Below are 20762 nucleotides of genomic sequence, written 5' to 3'. Positions count from 1 at the left end.
CCCTTATCCATTTTTTTTTTTTGCGGGGCAATGGGGGTTAAGTGACTTGCCCAGGGTCACACAGCTAGTAAGTGTCAAGTGTCTGAGGCCGGATTTGAACTCAGGTACTACTGAATCCAGGGCCGGTGCTCTATCCACTGCGCCACCTAGCTGCCCCTATCCATTATCTTTTAAAGTCACAACTACCACGAATTTCCTTCAATCAACAAATACTAGCATACTAATACTAAAATCTAACAAATACTACTATCATTGGAAGTCCATGGAATTGGGGGGGGGGATAAAAATGGGATCATTATCTCAAAAGTGTTAGGAACCATTGTCTTATACCATAGCTACATTAGCATTTTTCAAAGAATCACAATACAATAAAAGACATTGAATACTAAAACTATAATTAAATATGTCTTTGGTGATTCATAAGGTACTTCAGATTATTATTCAGGCTTATAGAATCAGACAATGTCAGAGCTGGGAGGTACTTCTGAGGGATCGTTTAACTCCCTCATTTTACAGATGAGGAGAGATCAGGGAGGTAAAATAATCATTAACCAAGATCATACAGTGAATTAGAAGAAGAATCAGGAATAGACCTGAGGTCTTCAGATTTTCAATTCATTGTTCTTTACTCCAGGCTATAGCATGTGTTTGTTCTTTCTCTCCCCGTCTCCCTCTCCCTTCTTCACCCCTCTCTCTTTCTCCTTTCCTCTCTCTCTCTCCCTCGCTTCCTCTCTTTCCCCTTCCTTCCCTTCCCCTTCTTCCTTCTCTTCCTCTTCCCCTCATAGTCATAAACAAAGAGCTTAATTAAATGCTTGTTGATTGATTGGTTATAGACTAGGATAGGATACAGAGCTAGAAGAAACTCCTTAGAGGATGTTCCATACTCTCTTATTATAGATGTGGAATTATGATTCCTATTACTTGTGTTTTAAAAAATCTTGATACATGAAATGAAAATTCAATGTAATTTGTAATTGTAATTCTACTATATCAATTTGAAGTGGCACAAATCATGTTAGTATCTGGAAAATATAAAAATTTCCAGGCTCTGAAAAATCAAAGGAAAGATAATAGAGCCTTATCTTGATGATAGAAAAAAAATAGCTAAAATTATTTTTGGAAGACCTGACATTGTCAAAATAGCCTGTGCTCTTTCACATTATGACAAAACCAATATAAAGACAGAATCTGGCCTATGGACAAGAGTGTGACAAGACATGAGCTACCACAAGACACGTGACTATAAGATGTACATTCTTTAGGAATTAGTTGAGACAGACAAGTTATTAAAATGTTGCCTATTTATTTGACTGAACATAAACCATGAGCCGGCTAACTAAAAATAAATGAAGAATGGAATGCGCTGTTCTTCCAGATTACTTCAGCCTCCATTTGAAAATGGCTTAGTTCAAGTTCATTTCCATTGTCCTTCCAAGGCCATTGCTGGGCAGGAAATATTATATTACTAGAAGTACAAGTTTAATTCATTAAGTTTGGTTCCTGGCTGGTAAAAACCCTCTGCTAGGGACGTAGGAAGAGAAGGGAGATATTCATTGGCAATAAGAACTATTTTAAATGGTATTTGAATCTTCTTCCCAACAGTTATACAACTTAGCACATGAGAAAGTGGATGGTGGTCATGGAGTCAAGCAAGACCTAGGTTCCAATCCTATCTCTGATATTTACTGCATAACCAGTCTGGCCCTTTGTGTCCTCATTGGTAAAATGAATAGAATAATATTAATACATATTTCACATGTTTGTGAGGCTCAAATGAGATAACCTATGTAAAGTACCTTTCAAACCTCCATATGTTTTAGAAAAAGTGTCAAATATCATTATTCAGACAAGATTAAATCCTCCAGTCCACTAAAATTATTACACCTAATTCAAAGAAAATTTCCATTTTCCAATTCTGCCCTAACATGTAGTACTGGTAAGATCGCCAACACTGAAACCGGCATAGCAACATTTGTTAGGGCTAATTTTCAGTCAATATCAAATTCTAATCCCAACCCATGCCAGAATCTCAGAACTTGAAAGAGCCTCATAGCCCAGCTGGCCCATCTTCTGTCTGAAAGAATATTTCCTACCACCACAAGCCCAATGAGTGGTCATCCAGCCTTTTTGCTAATGGCCTCAAGTGGCATTAGCTTTCTTGGCCCACATAGCACACTGTTGACTCCTACACACTTTTGATCAGAGAGTCTGATAAAACCCCGGACCTTTTTTCAGATAAATTTCTATCTCACTATGCCCCTCCCATTATGTACTGGTAAAATTGATTTTTTGAACCCAAGTGTTAAACTTTACATTAATCTCTAACAAATTATTCAATTTGGCACCAGTATTAAGGGGGAATCAGGAAAGATTTCTTGTAGAAGGCAAGATCTGAACTGGGACTCAAATCGGCACCTTCTTGGCAGCTTTTATTCTTATAGAATTGCCTAAGGCACTGATAGGTGGGCGATTCATCCAGGATCATGCATTGTGTGTGTGTCAAAGTGAGAATTGGACACAGGGCTTCCTGTCTTCCAGGCTGCCTCTTCCCTGGCACATAGTTGGACCTTCATCCATTTTGTTGCTTGATTAATATCATAAAGGAAAATTAAGCCGATTGTTCCATTTCATTTAGATAAAGACTGCCCAATTCAGTGAAAAGAACTGCATATTTGACATCAGAGGATGCAGGTTCAAATATTGAGTCTTTCACTTATTGATTAGGTTATCCTTCCTTTCTCTTGGCCTCAGTTTCTTCATCTTTAAAAAGAAGGAGTCGGAGTAGATGAATGCTAAGGTCCTTTTCAACTCTAAATCTAAGATCCAATAAGATAAACTCTGGATAATAAGTCTTAAACACTCCTCTTCTGGAGGCAAGAAAAGTCAGGAGCCCAAACAGTAGCTCTATTCTTCAAGTTACAGGTGAAGGTCTCACCTTTGGCAGCTTTCAGGGCAGGCATCGTCTATAAAGTTGGGATAATGACACCTGCCTCCTGCCTCCTGCCTCCCCCACAGGGCTGTGGTGAGAATTAATGAGATGTTTGTATACTCACCAAGCCGCTCAGAAGAAAGGTGTTATGTCAACAAGAGCAGTCATTACTGTTATTATCTACCAGCTACCCAGGTAGGACTTAAGTAGTGATCTCAGGACAATTAGCCAGAGAGTTCAGAGAGATTCAAAGCTCAATCAGTGGCAGAGACTGCTGAGGCTGAGATTTTTGAGATTTCCCTTTTAAAAACACATTCTGGGGGCAGCTAGGTGGCACAGTGGATAGAGCACCGGCCCTGGAGTCAGGAGTACCTGAGTTCAAATCCGGCCTCAGACACTTAACACTTACTAGCTGTGTGACCCTGGGCAAGTCACTTAACCCCAATTGCCTCACTAAAAAAAAACAAAACACATTCTGGGGTCACTCTATTCTCAGGTACTGGGCCTGATACAAAGGGAGGAGGGCAAATGAGTGAAGGGGAAAGGGAGAAAGAAAGCAGACCACTGTTGGAGAGAGGCAGGCGTGCTCAGCTCTCTCTGTGGTTCATGAAATGTACTTTGTCCCACAGTCACCTGCAGGAAATCAGTCAACCTGAAGTTGGATTGGGATTGGGTCAGCTTCTGAAAAGTCAGCTTGGCTTAGTGGAAAGAGTGCTGGACTCATGGCCCAGAGACCTGTTGCTTACCAGCTCTCTGGCCATGAGCAAGCCAGTTGATGGGAGGCAGTGTGGAAACAGTACTGGCTCTGTGGTCCAGCGAATTCTGCCTGACACATTGACACCCCAGGCTACCTTAGCCTGCTCATGAACAGCCCTGGGCTTCAGTTTCCTCTGCTGCAAAAGGAAGGGAGCTGGACTAGATGACTTCTGAGATTCCTTCTAGATCAAGGTTCTTATTGGTGTCATGGACCCCTCTGGGTCTGGGGGAGCCTAGGGATCATTTTTGAAGAATAATATTTTTTAAAGTTGAAGGAAATGCTAAATTTTAGCTAAAGACTAGTGAACATATATGTGTGTATGCACATACATACATGCATGCAAACATGCATGCATACATACATACTCCTGCACACTCCCATCCCATTCAGGTTCATAGATTCCCTATCAAGAGATCTCAGGTTAAGGACTGTGGGCTATCATGCTGTGACTTCCCCCTCATCAATAAAGTGGGGCTAACAATCCTTGCACAATCTGTCTCAAAGGGGTATAGGGAGAAAAGTGTTTTATAAGCCTCAAAGCTCCATTTCCCACTTCATTTGCATGCCCTATTACGAGCAGGAAATGAAGGCTACCCCTTGTGCTTGGGAGAGGACTGCTTGCTTCTGATTGTAAACGGATGTTGTAAAACTAAGGCTTATTCAGGAATTGGCCAGAATGTAAGTAAATTATTAGGGGCAGCCAGAGTTAGGAAGATCCGGGTACATGTCCTACATCTGACACATACAAGGGGGTATGACCCTGGGCAAGTCACTTAACCTCTGAGGACCCCAAACAAGCCTCTAAGATAAGAATTTGCATAGCAGATGTTGATGGGCACAAGGAATTTCCTCAATCTCCAATGTCTCTTCCAGGTCCAAGTCTTTGATTTTATGAGGACAAGGCCAACCTTAACACACGGCTCTGGAATGGGCATGCAAGCTTACACACAGAGAAGTAGAGGCAGGAAGGTAGTAGATACATTCCATATACTAATGAAATTAATCCAGTCCCCAAAAAGGCGTTATCATTTAGTCAGGGTGGAGGGGAAGCCCATGTGGCGTTCTTTCTTCCCAGCTGAAACTTGATTTCTTGGCCATGACAGAAAGCCACAGAATTCACGTTTCATATCAGAACCAGGACCTCTGATGCTTGAGCAGAAGAGAAGATTTCAAATCTACAGAGGAAAAAATAGCCAGAAATAGCCAGAAAACATTGTTCTTCTAAGTTGTCTTCTTCCCAGGCTGAGCAAAGAGGCTTCTCTGGCCATCGATTCTTTCTTTCCTAAACCTTTCACCTTTCCACTCAGGTCCCCACCCAGAGCCAGGCACATCGTACCTTTCCATCTGTGTCTGACATTATGTTCTCATGCAGAAATTACTGGGCACACAAGACAGGTGGTTTGGCACAGCAGTATGAGCGCTGGATCTGGCATCAGAGGACTTGGGTTGAAATCCCAGCTCTGGTAATCACTACCTGTGTGACTCGGGACAAATAATGCTCCTCTCTCTAAAAATCAGGACTAGATCACAGGACCATAAATCTAGACTTGTAAGAGGTCTCAGGACCAGCTACTCCAATCCCTCATTTTATGGAAGAGGAAACAGAGGTCCAGGAAGCTTAAGTGTGCACAGAACCATATAGGTTGTTGCAGGGGTGAGATCCGAACTTGGGTTCTTTGAATCAGGGCCTTTTCTATGATACCAGAATCTCCAATGTCTCTTTCAGCTCCATGAGCCCAAGACCAAGCTTAAGCTGTGTTTTTGAAATGGGTGCGCAAGCTCACACACACACAGGAGTAGAGGCAAGATCACAGCACATAGGAACTGACCTTGGAGTCAGGAAGAACAAGCTTCAAATCTCATCTTAAATTATTTGCTAGCTGTATGAACCTGAATAAGTCACTGTGAGGTTTAAAATTGGATACTAGAGCATTAACCTCCCCTTTTAACTGTTTCCCTTATTTATCTCCCAGACTAGTAAATGGAAGAAGCTTCTGATCTCTAGTTAGAGCTTTTATTGTTTGGAAATTACAAGGTGATGTTGATTAGAGGAATAGGGAAGTAGAAATACAAAACAAATAGTCTTAAGTCTAAGCTTAGTCTATATTCCGTATAAAACTCACCAAAACCCAAGGCCACCTTTGAGGGGGGAGAGCCGAGTCAAGCACATGCTGCTATGGCACAGCCAGTGAACAAGGAGAGCTGAAAAGAGATCCCACTTCTGTTCTCTCCTTGCCTTTTAAGCTCGCACCCCGGAAGTGGAGTGCTTAGCAGCCAGACTGGCGTGCGTAGCCCATGCACAGCCGTCGGTCTCCTCCCTGAAAGGGTGGTCCTTTAAAACCTGGTGTCTTTCCATATTTACTAACCGACTGTTAAAAACTTTTTTTTACCACATCACTTATCCTCTTCCATTTCCTGATAACAGAATAACAGCTAGTTTAGATAGCACTTAAATATAAACTCATTTTATCCATTACAAATATCTCATTTCCTCCATTCCTACAGTAGGCTGGCTTTATCCAACTTCATCTGCATGCTCTGTTAGGAACAGGTAATGAAGGGGCAGCTAGGTGGTGCAGTGGATAAAGTACCGGCCCTGAAGTCAGGAGGACCTGAGTTCAAATCCAGCCTCAGACAGTTAACACTTACTAGCTGTGTGACCCTGGGCAAGTCACTTAACCCCAATTGCCTCACCAAAAAGAAAAAAAAAGGAACAGGTAATGAAGGCTCCATTGTGCATAGGAGAGAACCACTTGCCACTGGTGGTAAATAGATGTTGTAAACCTAAGACAAATCCAGGAATTGGCCAGAATGCCAGGGGAAGAGCTCACTCAAGAATAGGGTTTGGTGCCTTTCTTGGACAGTTGACCCACTTGGATGAAAACTGGTATTCCTTCAAAGGAATGTACTTCCCAAGGAGACAATATAATTAATGGTGTTTAGGTTCCCTCCAAACCAGTTAACCTATAATGCCACTGAATTATACAGTGGTGTTAATAGTATAGCAGCATAGCTCTCTCTTTTAAAAATAGCTTTTATTTGTATCTTTTGTTTTTATATCACCTATGTCTCTCAATACATGCCACCTTTCCCATCCAGAGATCTGTCTATGTATGTATATATACATACATACAAACATATATGTGTGTGTGTGCATGTGTATGAGAGAAAGAGAGAGAGAGAGAGAGAATTCAGAAAAACTAACAAATGGAAAAAGCCTGACATTATACAGTGAAAATAAGTGGGAGCATATATCTTCTCATTATCTCTTCTTTGGCCCCAAATTTGGTCTTATATCCAACTAGGAAATCAGAAATCTGAGGCATGCATTTCTATATATGCTCCTTCCCCGAGGGACAATCTCTTAAAGAGATTCGTTCTCTCTGTTCTGTGGCAAAGGTGTTGATCTGTGATTGCATCTGTGCAGGAAATTCTGTGGTGCTACAGATCAGAAATTATCTTCAATTTATAATCTGAGAGAGGTATTTGTGGTCCCCGAGAGTTTAAGCTACTTGTCTAGGGTTTAGAAGCCAGGATGTGTCAGAGGAAGGACCTGAACCAAAATCCTCCTGGCTCCAAGGACTGGCCTTTATCGCCTGTGGCATACTGAGTCTTGTCAAGACTGGAGCATCATAGAAAGAGCCTTGGATTTGGATGCAGCACTAATTACTCCATGTGATGTTGGCTAGGTACCTTCTCCTTTGTGGACCTAGTTTTCTCATCTGTAAAATTATTTAGTTGGCATTAGATGATTTCTAATATCCCTAATGGAGCAGCTAGATGGCAAAGGATATAGTGCTGGGCCTGGAGTCAGGAAGACTCATCTTCCTATGTTCAAATCTGGCCTCAGACATTTACTAGCTGAATGACCCTGGGCAAGTCACTTAACCCTATTTGCCTCGTTTTCATCATCTGTAAAATGAGCTAGAGAAGGAAATGGTAAACTACTCCAGTATCTCTGCCAAGAAGACCCCAAATGGGGTCACAAAGAGTCAGATGCGACTGAAAATGACTGGACAACAGCAACAACAACAAAAACAAAAATATCCCTGTTTTCATAGATCACTTCATACTGCCTCTACTTGGACCATCACCTCCACCTCATCACCACCAATAACGTGATGTATACCTCCTCATTCCCTTAGCTCTGATAGGTCAGTTTTTGTCTGATCTTGCTGGAACCCTTTGTCAGACTTCAGAGTCTATTATCTCCTTCTGGAAATCCCTTTCTTCCTAGAATTGAAATTCTAGCCATCTTTCAAGACCAGGCCCAGATACCATATTCAAGCATGAAATCTTCCTAACCACTGGGCCAAAAGTGATCCCTTCTTCTTCTTTATTCCTGCAACATTGAGTGGCACTACTTATCTGACACTTACATGCTCCCTAGTGTATCATGTGTAGGATCCTTTGGGTACTGCCCCTCAATTTTCACTCGTAGGTCAGGTCCCCTGCAGGATGGCTAATAAAGAATCAAAGTACTCTGGGAAACTCTACTTCTAAAAAACACAGCTTGTGAGTCCCCACCGGTATCTTTATCTTTTAATGCTCAGCCATAGAACATAATTACCCAAGAGCAAAAGCATTTATTTACTGGCATGGCTTAGTAAGATGATAGACAGTAGAACATTCTCTCATAAACTTAGGGAGTACTCTTGCAAACACACAATGGTAAAAGTGGCCAGGTGCAAAGATGATGGGGCCCACAGGTGGGCAGCATTTGTAGAGGAGCTGCTTATACCTCTAACACTGTAGGGCCCCTCCTGTTTTCTCACAATGTCTGATGGGCCCATGGGCCTGCTCCATGCTAAGTGTACATCATCTCCACCACTTCTAGACTCTGCCTCATCCTGCCATTGCTATGCTTGTTCAGAAAGAACAGGGAGCCTTCCTCTAGCACCAGTGGGAAACCTCCCTAGCTTTGTTCCCTCAGTGTCTGAGCAGCATGATGGCAGTTCCAAGCACAAAGCTTTCTCTCTTCTCAGCTCCATTGATGTGGAAGATTAGGGTTCAGGAAGCTTGAATTCCTCTCAGTCTGTTTGTAAGCCCACATCTCCTATGGCCATGTAGCTCTGCCACAGGACACCATTATGGATGGAGAGGGACATCTCTGAAAGGGACACAAGCTAGTCTTCAAGAAGACTTCTTCCTCCAGAGTGGATTCCTGAGCTCACTCCTCAAGCTTCATGACTTCTGGATTGGATTGACTGGACCACAGTCAGTGCTCCTGCCTCAATGGGTAGATGGAGGGAAGGCACAAGAGCAACCCCTGTCCAAAGCCAGCTCCTTGTCTCAGATGCTCCTCAGCCAAGTTCCCGATCCTTTAATGGGCACAATCTGCCACTCAAAGCCGTAGGCCCTTTACAAACTGCAAATGGGCCGCTCAAGGTCTATCATTTGGACCAGAGCTCTTAACCGATTGGGGGTCCTCTGACCAGCCCTCCTGCTACACCTGGTGATTGGAGAACACAACTTATCTTTTTTACTGCGTTGTAAACTCCTGGCACCCAGGGACTATGTCCTTGTAATCACGGTCCGGTTTAAAGTACACTGGGAAAATTCCTGGGGGCTCCGAGTTCTGCCTCAAGCTGAATCTGCTCTTACTGGCTACAACATGGAGAATTTAGAGGAAGACACAAAGTTTACCGTGGGTGATGCTTGATTTTAGCGTGCTGTCACCTTCTGACAGCCGTGAAGAGGGAGAGGTTATTGACCTGGTGGTTCCTGATTGGCCACGGAGGCAAGGTCCGGCCCACAGGAGTCACCTGAATACAGTGGCTGCACAACCCCATGGGTTAAAGTGAAGTTTAGGCCCCCTCAGTCCTGAGAAGGTGGAGGAATCTCTTGACAAGGCCAACCGTCTGGCAGCTTGAGTGGAGGAACAAGTCCTGCAGGAGAGGGGCAGTGCTGGTGATAGCAAGGGCTGGTGGGTGAATGGGCTTCTTCCCCAGAAGACCTGACGAGGCCTCCCCTGTCCATCCTCTGGAGCAGTGAGAGGAGAGGCTCTTCTAACCACATCTGGGAAGAAGCCCTCTAGCTCTAAGAAGGAGGTGACCACTGGTCATGTGGTCCCAACTACAAGAAGTCAGTCTTCTCCCCTCCACAGGATCACCCCTCCAGCCTGGGGCAAAGAGGGACTTAGTGAGAGAGCACCTGTTGCCAGCTCAGCTTCCACTGCACAGCTACCTTACAACTTCCCCCAAGTCCCTGTCGGTGCCTGGCCTGGACCCAGGGCCCAGCTGTCAGGCCCAGCAGGCTGCCCATGCCTACTGCCATCCCCAAACCTGCCGGCCGGGCATTGCTCACCAGCAGGAGTCCCTGGTCTGGGAAAGGCAGCCTGTCCTCAGAAGCCACTCCATGTTGGAAAGGGTCATTAAGGCCCAGCACCACTGGACACCGAGTTCCTGTTACCCAGAGACCAAGCCTTCCTCTGCTGCCTCCTGAAGCCATCTTCAGGCCCCCCAAAAGGTCAGCATCCGCAGACTCACTAGGTAATGGGAGCAGGCCTGTGAAAGCAAACCCGCTCCATGAGCTCCTGGGCTCAGGCCATTCTCTCAAGCTATCTGTCTTTATCCAGCTCTTAAGAGGTACTACTTCCATCACTACCAGCCAGCCAAAGGCCTGAGGATCTATCAGACCCTGGCCATGTCTCAGCTGCAGAGAGCCTTGGGAAAATCTTGCTTGAATTGAATGAAGGGAAAATATTTCTGGGTTGAACAGGTAGGAGAAAATTTTATTTCCAGAAGTAAAATATAACCCCACTCTACCACACAAAAAGTGAAGAATGAAAGTAATACTAGCTGTGTGACTCTGGGCAAGTCACTTGACCCCAACTGCCTCACCAAAAAAAAAAAAAAAAAAGAATGAAAGGAAGCTCTTCTCCCATCCCATCTCCATACCACCATTCAGCCTAGATTTGATTCTTCAGCTGTTACTTGGCTGGGGAAAACTGTTTTACAAAGTGATGATTTCCAAGTGTCTGAGGTCAGATTTGAATTCAGGTCTTCCTGAATCTAGGGCTGGTGCTTTATCCACTGCTCCACCTAGCTGTCCTCAAGAATGCAGATTAGACGGCTGGATTTGGGTGTCAGAAGATCTGGGTTAAAATCTCAGCTCTGACATCTACTGTGCGACCTTGTTTAACCTTTCGGAACCTCAGTTACTCATCTGTAGAAAGGAGAAATTGGGCCAGGTGGCCTCTAAGACCTTTACCACCTCTCATTCATTATCCAAAGAAAGTAAATCAAGCAGTATTTAGGCAGCACAGACCAGGTCTGGTGGGGAGGCAACAAGAGAGACTTGGCCACCTTTCCCCTATTTACCACAATAAGCTGTTTTCCATCTTGGGGAAGTGGGTGAAGGGCTAATTACAAAGCTGTGTAAAATGATTTAAAGTAATTTGATTGCAAGTATAATTTTTATAATCCAGATTTATAATTGAAGGGTAGAACAGCTCTTCATCATGAAGGCAGAGTGCTCAGCTAGCTACTCCTATCTTCTGTTAGGGATTGGGAACTCCCAAGTACCACCACCCATGCCTCTGTTTCTAGAGAATTACCACTGATCTCAATCACCAGCACCACTTGGGGCTTGCTGGTATCCTCAGATCCTCTCTATCTGTACTTCATTCTTTCAAGCACAGCCAGTACCAAGCAGATATGTGCAATAAATTCAACACAAACTCCTGCCCACAAGCCTCATGTTCCATCTCATCCAACATGTGTACAGGCATGTAAAAAACAAAGACCAGGCTTGTGCCAAGTGAGGGGAGGACACCTGAAGGATCCTGGGAATTCTGTTCTTTTTTACTTAATTTTAAACCAGGAACCTGGCTGAATCAGGCTGGTCACTAGGCTACGGGATAATCACCCTACTCTCTGTCACTTTTTTTAGTCACTTTTTTTTTTTTTTTTGGTGAACCTCAAGAGAGAAAAAGAAATGTAGCATCTACGTCTTAAAATAATGCAACCTGGACTCTGATGGGAAATGATGACAGATGCAAGACCAGGGTGACCCTTTAAAACTAGAGATGGATAGATTATCTAAACTAAGGTGTATATACTGAACAGGCTGAATCAAAGGGTAATGAATACCCATGTAACATGACACTCAATCGATGCCATTTCCTTATGTGATCTGTTTCCCACGATCAGGGACGTGTTGGAGCCAGCTCGAACACAAGATCCTTGCGTTAAATTGTCAGTTTATTGACACTTCAAAATCCTCAAGTGCCACAAATCAGGGTTTGATTTATGGTTTTGTTAACTGCCTAAGAAAGCATTAATAATGTGGATTAAAGTTAAAAGAGTGTTCTGAATACACCCGCCCCCACGGTGGCTGTGGGACCACATCAACCAGCACATCCCTGCCTGGAATAGACACTGGATTCCGCTATGCTCCTTTGTCAGCTGGGTGACTTTGGGTGAGTCACTTCAATTCTCTGGCCTTCAGTTTCCTTATCTTTCAAAAGAATGGACTAGATGATCCCCATTTCCCATCTCCACATTTGCATGGGCTGGTGCCAGCCCCTGGAATATGCTCATTTCTCATATCTTCAAGCTCAACATACCTCCTCTAATGAACCTTTTTTCTTTGCTCCCACTTGTCACTTCTCTGTCCTCCCTCAAATATTTTGGAATTGACTTCTCTTTTTACATGTTGTGCTCCTTGATCTCAAAGGACTGTTTTTTTTTTCTGGTCTTTTTATATTCATTATCTAGCACAGAGCCTTTAAAATAGGATATGCTTAATATTTATTAAATTGAAACTAAATTATCGTCCCAAAATGACCAATTTACATATATCTCCCCCTCCCCCCTCTCAAAATAAAAGCTCATTGAGGGCAGGAACCTTCCTTCCCCCCCCCCCATTTTGTTTTTGTGCTTCTAGTGCCTCATTCATTTTTTTTTCCAGTATAGCAACTGTTATTTCACTGGCATAGGAAGTTTCTAGTGAGGTATTCCCTCGACAATGCAGATCAGCACCTTCTCTCCTGGGACCATGAGAGGTTATAAATAGCTTGCCTAGGGTCATATAGTTAGAGATAGGACTGGAATTCATGTCTTCCTGACCCTGGAACCAATTTTCTTTATCACTATGACCCAGTGACTCGCCATTCTGTATACAGTAGGCCCCTAATAAATTTTTTTTGGTTTAGGATAGATACCAATACCCTGAAAATCTTGATTGGGACCTTGGGGGAAATGGGGGAAATTTAAAAATAATTAAGAAATGCACCCTCCCCACCCCCCAGCCCCAGCCCCATCCCAGTAGCTTTTCTATAAAAATTCTTAACTCTGACCTCTTCCTCCACGTTACCAAGGTTATTCATTCAAACTAATGAGAGGTATTTTTTAAAAATACTTTTCGTGTAAGCACTATGAATGATAGTAATTCTTGTTTAATAAAGTGGTTTAAAGCAAATGTGTCAAACACATGGCCTTCCTTAGTGAAGCAGGAACCAGATTAAAATGTAATTGGGAAATATCTAACAAAATAAAAACACAATAAAACCTAGGTAATATTAATTTGTGGCTTTCTAGGTCAATATGGATCAGCAGGGATCTTTATGTATGGTTTAATAACTATTTACTATTTGAGTTTTGATTTCACTGATAAGGTACAAGAAGATTTGCCAATGGGGGCACTCTGTATATGTCATCGGATTGGATTACATGGTTCTCCGAAATTACAAAATGCTTCATACACATCATTTAATTCGATTCTCACAACAATCCTGTGAGGTAGCGTGTAAAAGGTACCATCAACCCCATTTTTAGGATGAAGACATGAAGGCTCCTGGAGGTCGTGACTTGTTCAGCCACTATAATTAATAAGTGGGGGAGCCAGATCTCAAGCCCAGGCCTGGTGACTCCAAATCTTCTGCTCTTTCCACTACAAGGCTGATATTCTAAATGTTATATATTATATGACATTCAATAATACAGCAGAAAAAAATTGAGAAAATTACAGTTACATTTAATCATCAGGTTAATGATTTAAATAAGACTTCATTTGACTAGAAGTGTTTGCCATCATTGTGCACACCTGGCCTAGTTTCTCCTCGGTCTACTGAAAGATTACGCATCCTCCATGATAACGGATGAAATCATAGCAAATGTCTAATGGGGCAGGAAGCAGTAGTGACTATCTAAAGCTGCTTACTTCATGAAGACGGGATCAAAAGCAAAACTACTTTTATTAATACACTTAAACGCATCTCTCTCTTTCACTGTCTTCCTCTCCCTCTTCCCTCTCGTAGATGTTTCCCAAAGCTCCTGGGGTGAAAGCATGTTGATGGAGTGTCCTCCTGAAATTTTTTTTAAAGTCCTAATTTAAGTCCTAATTGTGCTGCCTCACCTCCCAGCCTCTTTTATGAAGGGTAAAATAAAATCAACACAGAGAGTGATGGGCTGCGTGCGAAGTCCAGCCTTAGCAGGCAAGCCCGAAGTCCGGCCTTAGCAGGCAAGCCCGAAGTCCGGCCTTAGCAGGCAAGCCCGAAGTCCGGCCTTAGCAGGCAAGCCCGTAAGCACAGGGACCAGTAAAGACAAAGACGGTTAAATGACAACCTTCAAGTAGGGGAAGTTGCTTTCATTTTCTAATTCGATTTGCCGGAGGCTATTTCCAGAAACCTGGAAGTAAGGATGAGGAGGGTGGGGTGAGACGAACGAAAAGGTGGGGTAGAACCCGTGGCAAACCTTTAGATTGTCAAGGTTTAAATGAAGCTTGCCCGGGATTTGGTTTCAGGGAACCTATGTCCAGGCCGTGCCTTGTCACTTATTTGTGTGACTCTGAGTAAGTCACCTACCGTTTCTGAACTTCAATTTCCTCTTCTGGAAAGGAGGAAATTGGACGAGAGCTGTTTTATAGTTCTAAATCTATGCTCCAATTCTATCGGTTTCCCTACACCATTCTTCCAGTCCTCGGGGTAGGAGATTAAAAAGAGCTCTAGCACAAATTAGAAAGTAGAGGACCCAGCCGCCCCGAACCCCTCTCCTGCACTCACTAGTTAAATGCCCTTCTGCCCCATGGGCCTCTCCAACTCTACCAACGGCGTTCACAACTCACACTTTCTTCTTCCTTCTCTGTAACGAGCGAAACTTACTTCCAGCCGCTCCCATAGAGGGACGGGGCGGGTTTAACACTTGCCCTAGTTGGGCAGGAGTGGGTAATCCTTTAGCCTTGGTGAAGGAGAGGAGGAAAGGTAATCAGGAGCCGGCCGTCTCCAGCAGAGAGGCCAGCGCGTGGGGAGGGAAGAGTCTCCACCTGGAGGTTAGGGCTCCAGGTGTGCAGGGAGCCTTGGGCGCCACGTTTCTCCAGTGCTGCCCCGGTTCTTGGCGGCGCAGCACCCCCCTTCCCCTTTAGCCCGCACCCCAGCCCCAGGTTCCTCCATCTCCGGCTCGGGAGCCACGACCGCATTTACCTGGTGAGGGCCCAACCTGCGACGCCGCGCCCAGTTGCAGCAGCCCCGCCAGCAGCGGCAGCAGCACCACCGCCGGCCCACCGCGGCTATAGCCGCCCATGGCTCTTGCTCGCCCTCCTCTTCATCCGCGGGGAAGGGGGATCTCTGACCACTGTTCCTGCGGTACCCAGCGGCTGCCCCCGGAGCCCAAGGCTGGCGGCGGCGCCTCCACTGCGCGGCTGAGCTGCACTCAGCCCAATCTCACCTGCGGGCTGGAGCGCTCTGGCTTGCCCGGCCCCGCCCCGCCCAGCAGTGCCCAGCAGCGAACCTCCTCCCGCCACCCCCTCTTTTTCCTGGTCCCGCCGCCCAGTCTACAGAGCTGTACATTCCCGCCTCGCCTTCTTTATTCCTGGCTCTACTTTCCCTTCCACCCCACCTGTCGAGGTGCCCTTCCCCCTAGTGAATTCTTTCCCATTCTTTAAAGTCTAACCCAGTTGCTGACTCTCCAGAGAGTCTGATCACCCGGTTTGGTAACTGCCTCCTCCCTTAGACCTAACGTGGCACTTTGTTCTCCTCTTCCATTGCGCACATATATATTATTGAGTGTGCTGGAAAGGGCGCTAGTAGAGTGAGAGTCCGCTTCGAATCTCAATTCTACCTTCACATCGGTGAGCCTCAGTTTCCTCATCCATAAAATGCACATCATACATTGGAAAGTGCAGTGGCTCCGGAGGAGTTCCAAGAGGTTGGTTCAAATCTTGCCTCTGACCTTTATTACTACTGAAACCTTGGGCTGGTCGTTCAACCTCAATGTTCACACCTGTAAAAAGAGGCGGTTGGATTAGACGACCTGTGAGGTCCTTTCCAGCTCCCAAATGAGCCCACTGTGAATTTATCATCCTTGACTACCAGTCTTATTTCCCTCCTGTAAACCGCACTAGGGCAAGGACCAAACCATACCTAAACTTAATATCTTCTTCAAGCCTTTCCTAGTGCTCCCTGAACACAGGATGGATGGATGGATGGATGGATGGATGGATGGATGGATGGATGGATGGATGGATGGATGGATGGATGGATGGATGGATGGATGGATGGACGGACGGACGGATGGACGGATGGACGGATGAATGAATGACTGGATGGGGAAACATTTACGAAGCACTTGCCTTATGGAAAGCACTCAGTTTTCAAAGAAGCTCATATGGGGTGGGGGGTGGAGGAAGGAACAATACATACAGCACGGTTCAACCTGAAGTGAGATGGAAAGGCCCAGGGTGCAGTGACAAAACAGATGGCACAGTGTCTTCCTTAGTGTCTTTTCCATCTATAAAGCCATATCCATTTCTGATGGCATTGAGAAATGTCTTTTCTGGGTCTTAGGTAACTGGCTATTGAGGAGGGAGAGGCTGCAGCACTTTGGAGAGGGAGTTGCTAGGTCACAGCTCCATAAAGCTTTTTCTCCTGGATGAGGGCTTGGCAGGGCTGGGCAGGAAGCAGGCCTGGTGGTTTTGGGGGGAGAACATAGAGACTCCAGGAACTCTTGGGCTTGCCTGCCTATGGATTGCAACAGGTGCTTAATACATTTGTAGGGGGAAACTATGCTTCTGGGGGACTCTGCTCCTTGGTCTTCCCTGGCCTCAACTCTCCCCCATCCTTTCAGGAAACAACCTCACTGCCAACTTGGGCCCCAGACAAAAGGAAGAAAGGAAACCATAGCTTGACCCCTAGTAGGGCACCTCGGGTAGAAACCACACTGCAATTCATACAACCTAGGGAAGAATCTAGAAATGAAGTAATGTATATCTATTTTCTCTTCCCACCCCATCTAGTAGATTTAAGACTATTCAATCCGAGTCTGGAGAGTGAGGTCACATTTGTAGACTATCCAAGTCCCTCACTTCTCTCTCATCATCTGGCTAGCTGACTACTTGCATGTCCACCAGAAGGTGGATAGGACAAAGACCAGAAATAAATTAGAACATGCTTTTTCTTCTGAGTAGCTGTGGTGAAGTAGCTGCTATCATTATCCCTATTTACAAATTATAGAAATTGAAATTCATAGAGGTGAGTGATTTGTTCAGTGGTACTTGAGGTGGTCTTTGAACCCAGGTCTTTCTGGCTCCAAGTCCAGCACCCTATCCACTCTGACATGTTGCTTCTTCATTTTCTTATTATGTGTTTGTTGTAGGATTGCATTATTGTTCAAATAGCATCTTATACCTCCCTGAAGTTAGCTAAACTCTACATCTTAGATGATTTGATACAAAACTCTTCAAAAGTATCAATTCACCAAAGGTTAATTGTTTGGGGGTATGAAGAAACAGACACTAGTCCAAAACCAAGTAATGAAGCAAAGAAAATATGACATCCCGGCTGTAATGAGCCTTCAGGTATCTTTGAAAGATAGTATTTTGGCTTGTGGATTTAGAATCAACACAAAGAGCATTGAGACATAAGATTATTTTGTACTTATAAATATTACTGGAGTGGGAGGAGTTTGTTCAAAAATTGACTTTGAACTGAAGGAAATCTAATCAGCTTATGTATAATGCTTTCTTTGAGGTGACTTTCTTGTAGTGGAGAGAATATAGGAATGGGTCTCAAGATAGTTTAGTTGTGGGGGCAGCTAGGTGGTACAGTGGATAGAACACCAGCTCTGGAGTCAGAAGGTCTTGAGTTCAAATCCGGCCTCAGACACTTGACACTTACTAGCTGCGTGACCTTGGGCAAGTCACTTAATCCTCATTGCCCAACCAAAAAAAGAAAAAAGATAGTTTAGTTGCCCTGCTTAAAAAAAAAACAAACAACAACAAAACTATGTACATACATACACACATGTAGACACAGTGGCAGGTCACTGGCATAAATATGAAGTTGAGGAATAATCCTGGGTATTTTCATTTGTGGTTGGCTCAGTTCCACTGGTGAATTAGTCTCATGGTCCTGATAGAGCGGGCCCTGAGCCCAGAGAAGGTGCAGAAGAGGCCCAATACTCTTCTCCCTGTCACCCAAACAGATGGTTCCAGTCAGAAGACAGGTAATTGAGTTTACTGTGATCCTGACTTGTGAGTCAGAACTGAGCACCTTTCTCTCCTCTGCTCCCCCCCTTCCCAGTTTTTTGGTTCCCAGAGTCACCTGGGAATTGAGCATGGAGTGATTGGTCATGTGGTATGTTTTATGATACACAGAGATCCAACAGAATTAATGATGTAGCAAGACTCTAGACTCACTCTTCCAAAGTGAGGCTAGCAATCCTCCCCACACCCCTCAGGGTTCTAGGGACATCCTTGGGGGCAGTGGATTGGCTTTATTTTATATCATTAAATTGAGCCCACATTCTAGTGTATCCCAACACTGTTAGCCACCAATAATTAGTATGAGTTCCACTTACTTAACCAACTTGATACCAATTAGCTGTTAGAAAGAACTATTTGCTGTGAAGATATAGCAAGAACAGAAGTAAGTAGGTAGGTAGGTAGATGATTGATAGATATATCGATAGATAGATGGAGAGATAGAGAGAGATGAGATGATGGATAGAGATATATAGATAGATAAACAGCATTTCTTAAGTACTTACCATGTCCCAGGTACTGTGTGAAACACTGGGGATACCAATATAAACAAGCATGGCACTCCTACTGTCAAGGACCTTATATTCTAGTAGAGGAAGACAAACATACAGGATGCTTGAAAGTGGGGGAGATTCCTCCTCACCTAGGAGCATAGTTTCCCATATACTTTGTCCCTGGGGAGAGTAGGCTCAAAGTTAAAGGGGTTTCTATATAGTACTGGTCCCAAAAATTTATTTTTAATTACAACTGCTCTCTTTCCCTCCCTCTATCCTTCCTCTCCCTATTGAGATGGTAAGAAATATGATAGTCATTATACATATGAAGTCATACAAAACAGATATATATGTTAGTCATGTTTTGTGAAAAAAAAGGGAAAAATATGTTTCAATCTGCATTCTGAGTCTATTAGTTCTCTATCTGGAGGTGGATAATATTTTTTATCATGAATCCTTTGGGGTTTTGGTGGAGTATTGTAAGGATCAGAGTTACCAAGTCTTTCACAGTTGTCTATCTTTACAATGGTTATTACTATATACATTGTTTTCCCAGTTCTGCTCATTTCATTCGGCATCAGTTCATTTAAGTCTTCCTAGGTTTTTCTAAAACTACCCCCCCTTCATCATTTCTTGCAGCACAATAGTATTCATGTATAATTTATTCAGCCATTCTCCAATTAATGGGCATTCCCTCACTTTCCAATTCTTTGCCTCCCCCAAAAGAGCTGCTGTAAGTGACTTGCCCAGGGTCACACAACTAGTAAGTGTCAAGTGTCTGAGGCTGGATTTGAACTCGGGTTCTCCTGAATTCAGGCCCAGTAATTTATCCACTACGCCACCTAGCTACCCCCTACTATAAATATTCTTGTGCGTATGGGTTTGTTTCCTTTTTCTTTAATGTGCTGGAATATAGAATACTAGTAGTATTGCTAGGTCAAAGGGGGTATTAGCAGTTTTATAATCCTTTGGACATAGTTCCAAATAGTTCTCCAGAATGATTGGACTAGTTCATAGCTTCATCAAAAGTATATCAGTGTACCTATTTCCCCATATCTCTCCAGTATCTGTCATGTTCCTTTTCTTTCATCTTAGACAATCTGATGAGTGTAAGGTGGTACTTCAAAGTTGTTTTAATTTGTAGTTCTCTAATTATTAATTGTTTAGAGCATTTTTATATGACTATGGATAGCTTTAATTTCTCTGAAAACTGCCTGTTATCAATTAGAAAATGGCTATTATTATAAATTTGACTCAGTTCCTTGTATATCTTAGAAATGAAATCTTTATCAGAGAAGCTTACTATAAAATGCCTCCCCATTTTCTGCTTTTCTTCTAATTTTGTCTGCATTGCTTTTTTTTGTGCAAAACCCTTTAAATTTACTGTAATCAAAATTAATCTTTTTACCTCCCATAAATTTCTCTGTCTTAGGTGTGTGACCCTGGGCAAGTCACTTAACCCCAATTGCCTCACCCACAAAAAATTTCTCTGTCTCTTGTTTGACTTTAACTCTTCTCATACCCATTAGATCTTACAGGCAATTTCTTCCATGCTCTCCTAATCTGTTTATATCACCCCTTATGACTAAATCAAATATTCATTTTGATCTAATCTTGGTATAAGGTATGAGATGTTGGTCTATGTCCTGTTTCTGCCAGACTACTTCCACCCCTGTCCCCACCCCCACCCCAAAGATTATATTTGGTTTTGCTGGGTAGATTATTCTTAATTGTGTTTCTAGCTCCTTTGCCTTCCAGGATAGCATATTCCAAGAACCCCATTCCTTTATGGTAGTAGCTGCTAAATCCTGTGTGATCCTTGTGGCTGCATGGGGAGCAGAGTTCTTCCATCACACATTATGAGTCCTTTCCAGAAGCAGACTCTTCCATGTGGAGTCTGTCTGCTCACTAGCTCTATTACACTGAGTATAGGAAACAAACTCTGATTTAGGAATCCATAAATCTATGAGGTGGGGTGGTGTAGTGGAGAGAGAGGTAGACTGAGAGTTCAAGTCTCACCTCTGACACACACTTTCCATGTGACCCTGGACAAGTCAGGTAACCCTTCTGATCTTAGGCTTCTTCATGGGGCAGGTAGGTGGCA

General features: G+C 43.8%; 1 protein-coding gene and 1 pseudogene across 1 annotated transcript in view; one reads left to right on the top strand and one right to left on the bottom strand.

The window, feature by feature from the left end:
- The window catches only part of CDCP1 (CUB domain containing protein 1), a 63229-nt gene extending 60269 nt beyond the window's left edge, over positions 1–2960 (bottom strand). Inside the window, exon 1 of the mRNA XM_043967495.1 lies at positions 2936–2960. Within this exon, the coding sequence (XP_043823430.1) occupies positions 2936–2960 (25 nt within the window). The remainder of the gene's footprint in view (positions 1–2935) is intronic.
- Positions 2961–9300: 6340 nt separating this feature from the next.
- On the top strand, positions 9301–10181 carry LOC122727783 (annotated as a pseudogene).
- The last annotated feature ends 10581 nt before the right edge of the window (positions 10182–20762 follow it).

Source organism: Dromiciops gliroides, chromosome 5, assembly GCF_019393635.1.
Source record: "Dromiciops gliroides isolate mDroGli1 chromosome 5, mDroGli1.pri, whole genome shotgun sequence".
Classification (NCBI taxonomy): domain Eukaryota; kingdom Metazoa; phylum Chordata; class Mammalia; order Microbiotheria; family Microbiotheriidae; genus Dromiciops; species Dromiciops gliroides.
Note: the sequence above shows the minus strand (reverse complement) of the source record. Positions and strands in the feature narration are given on the sequence as shown.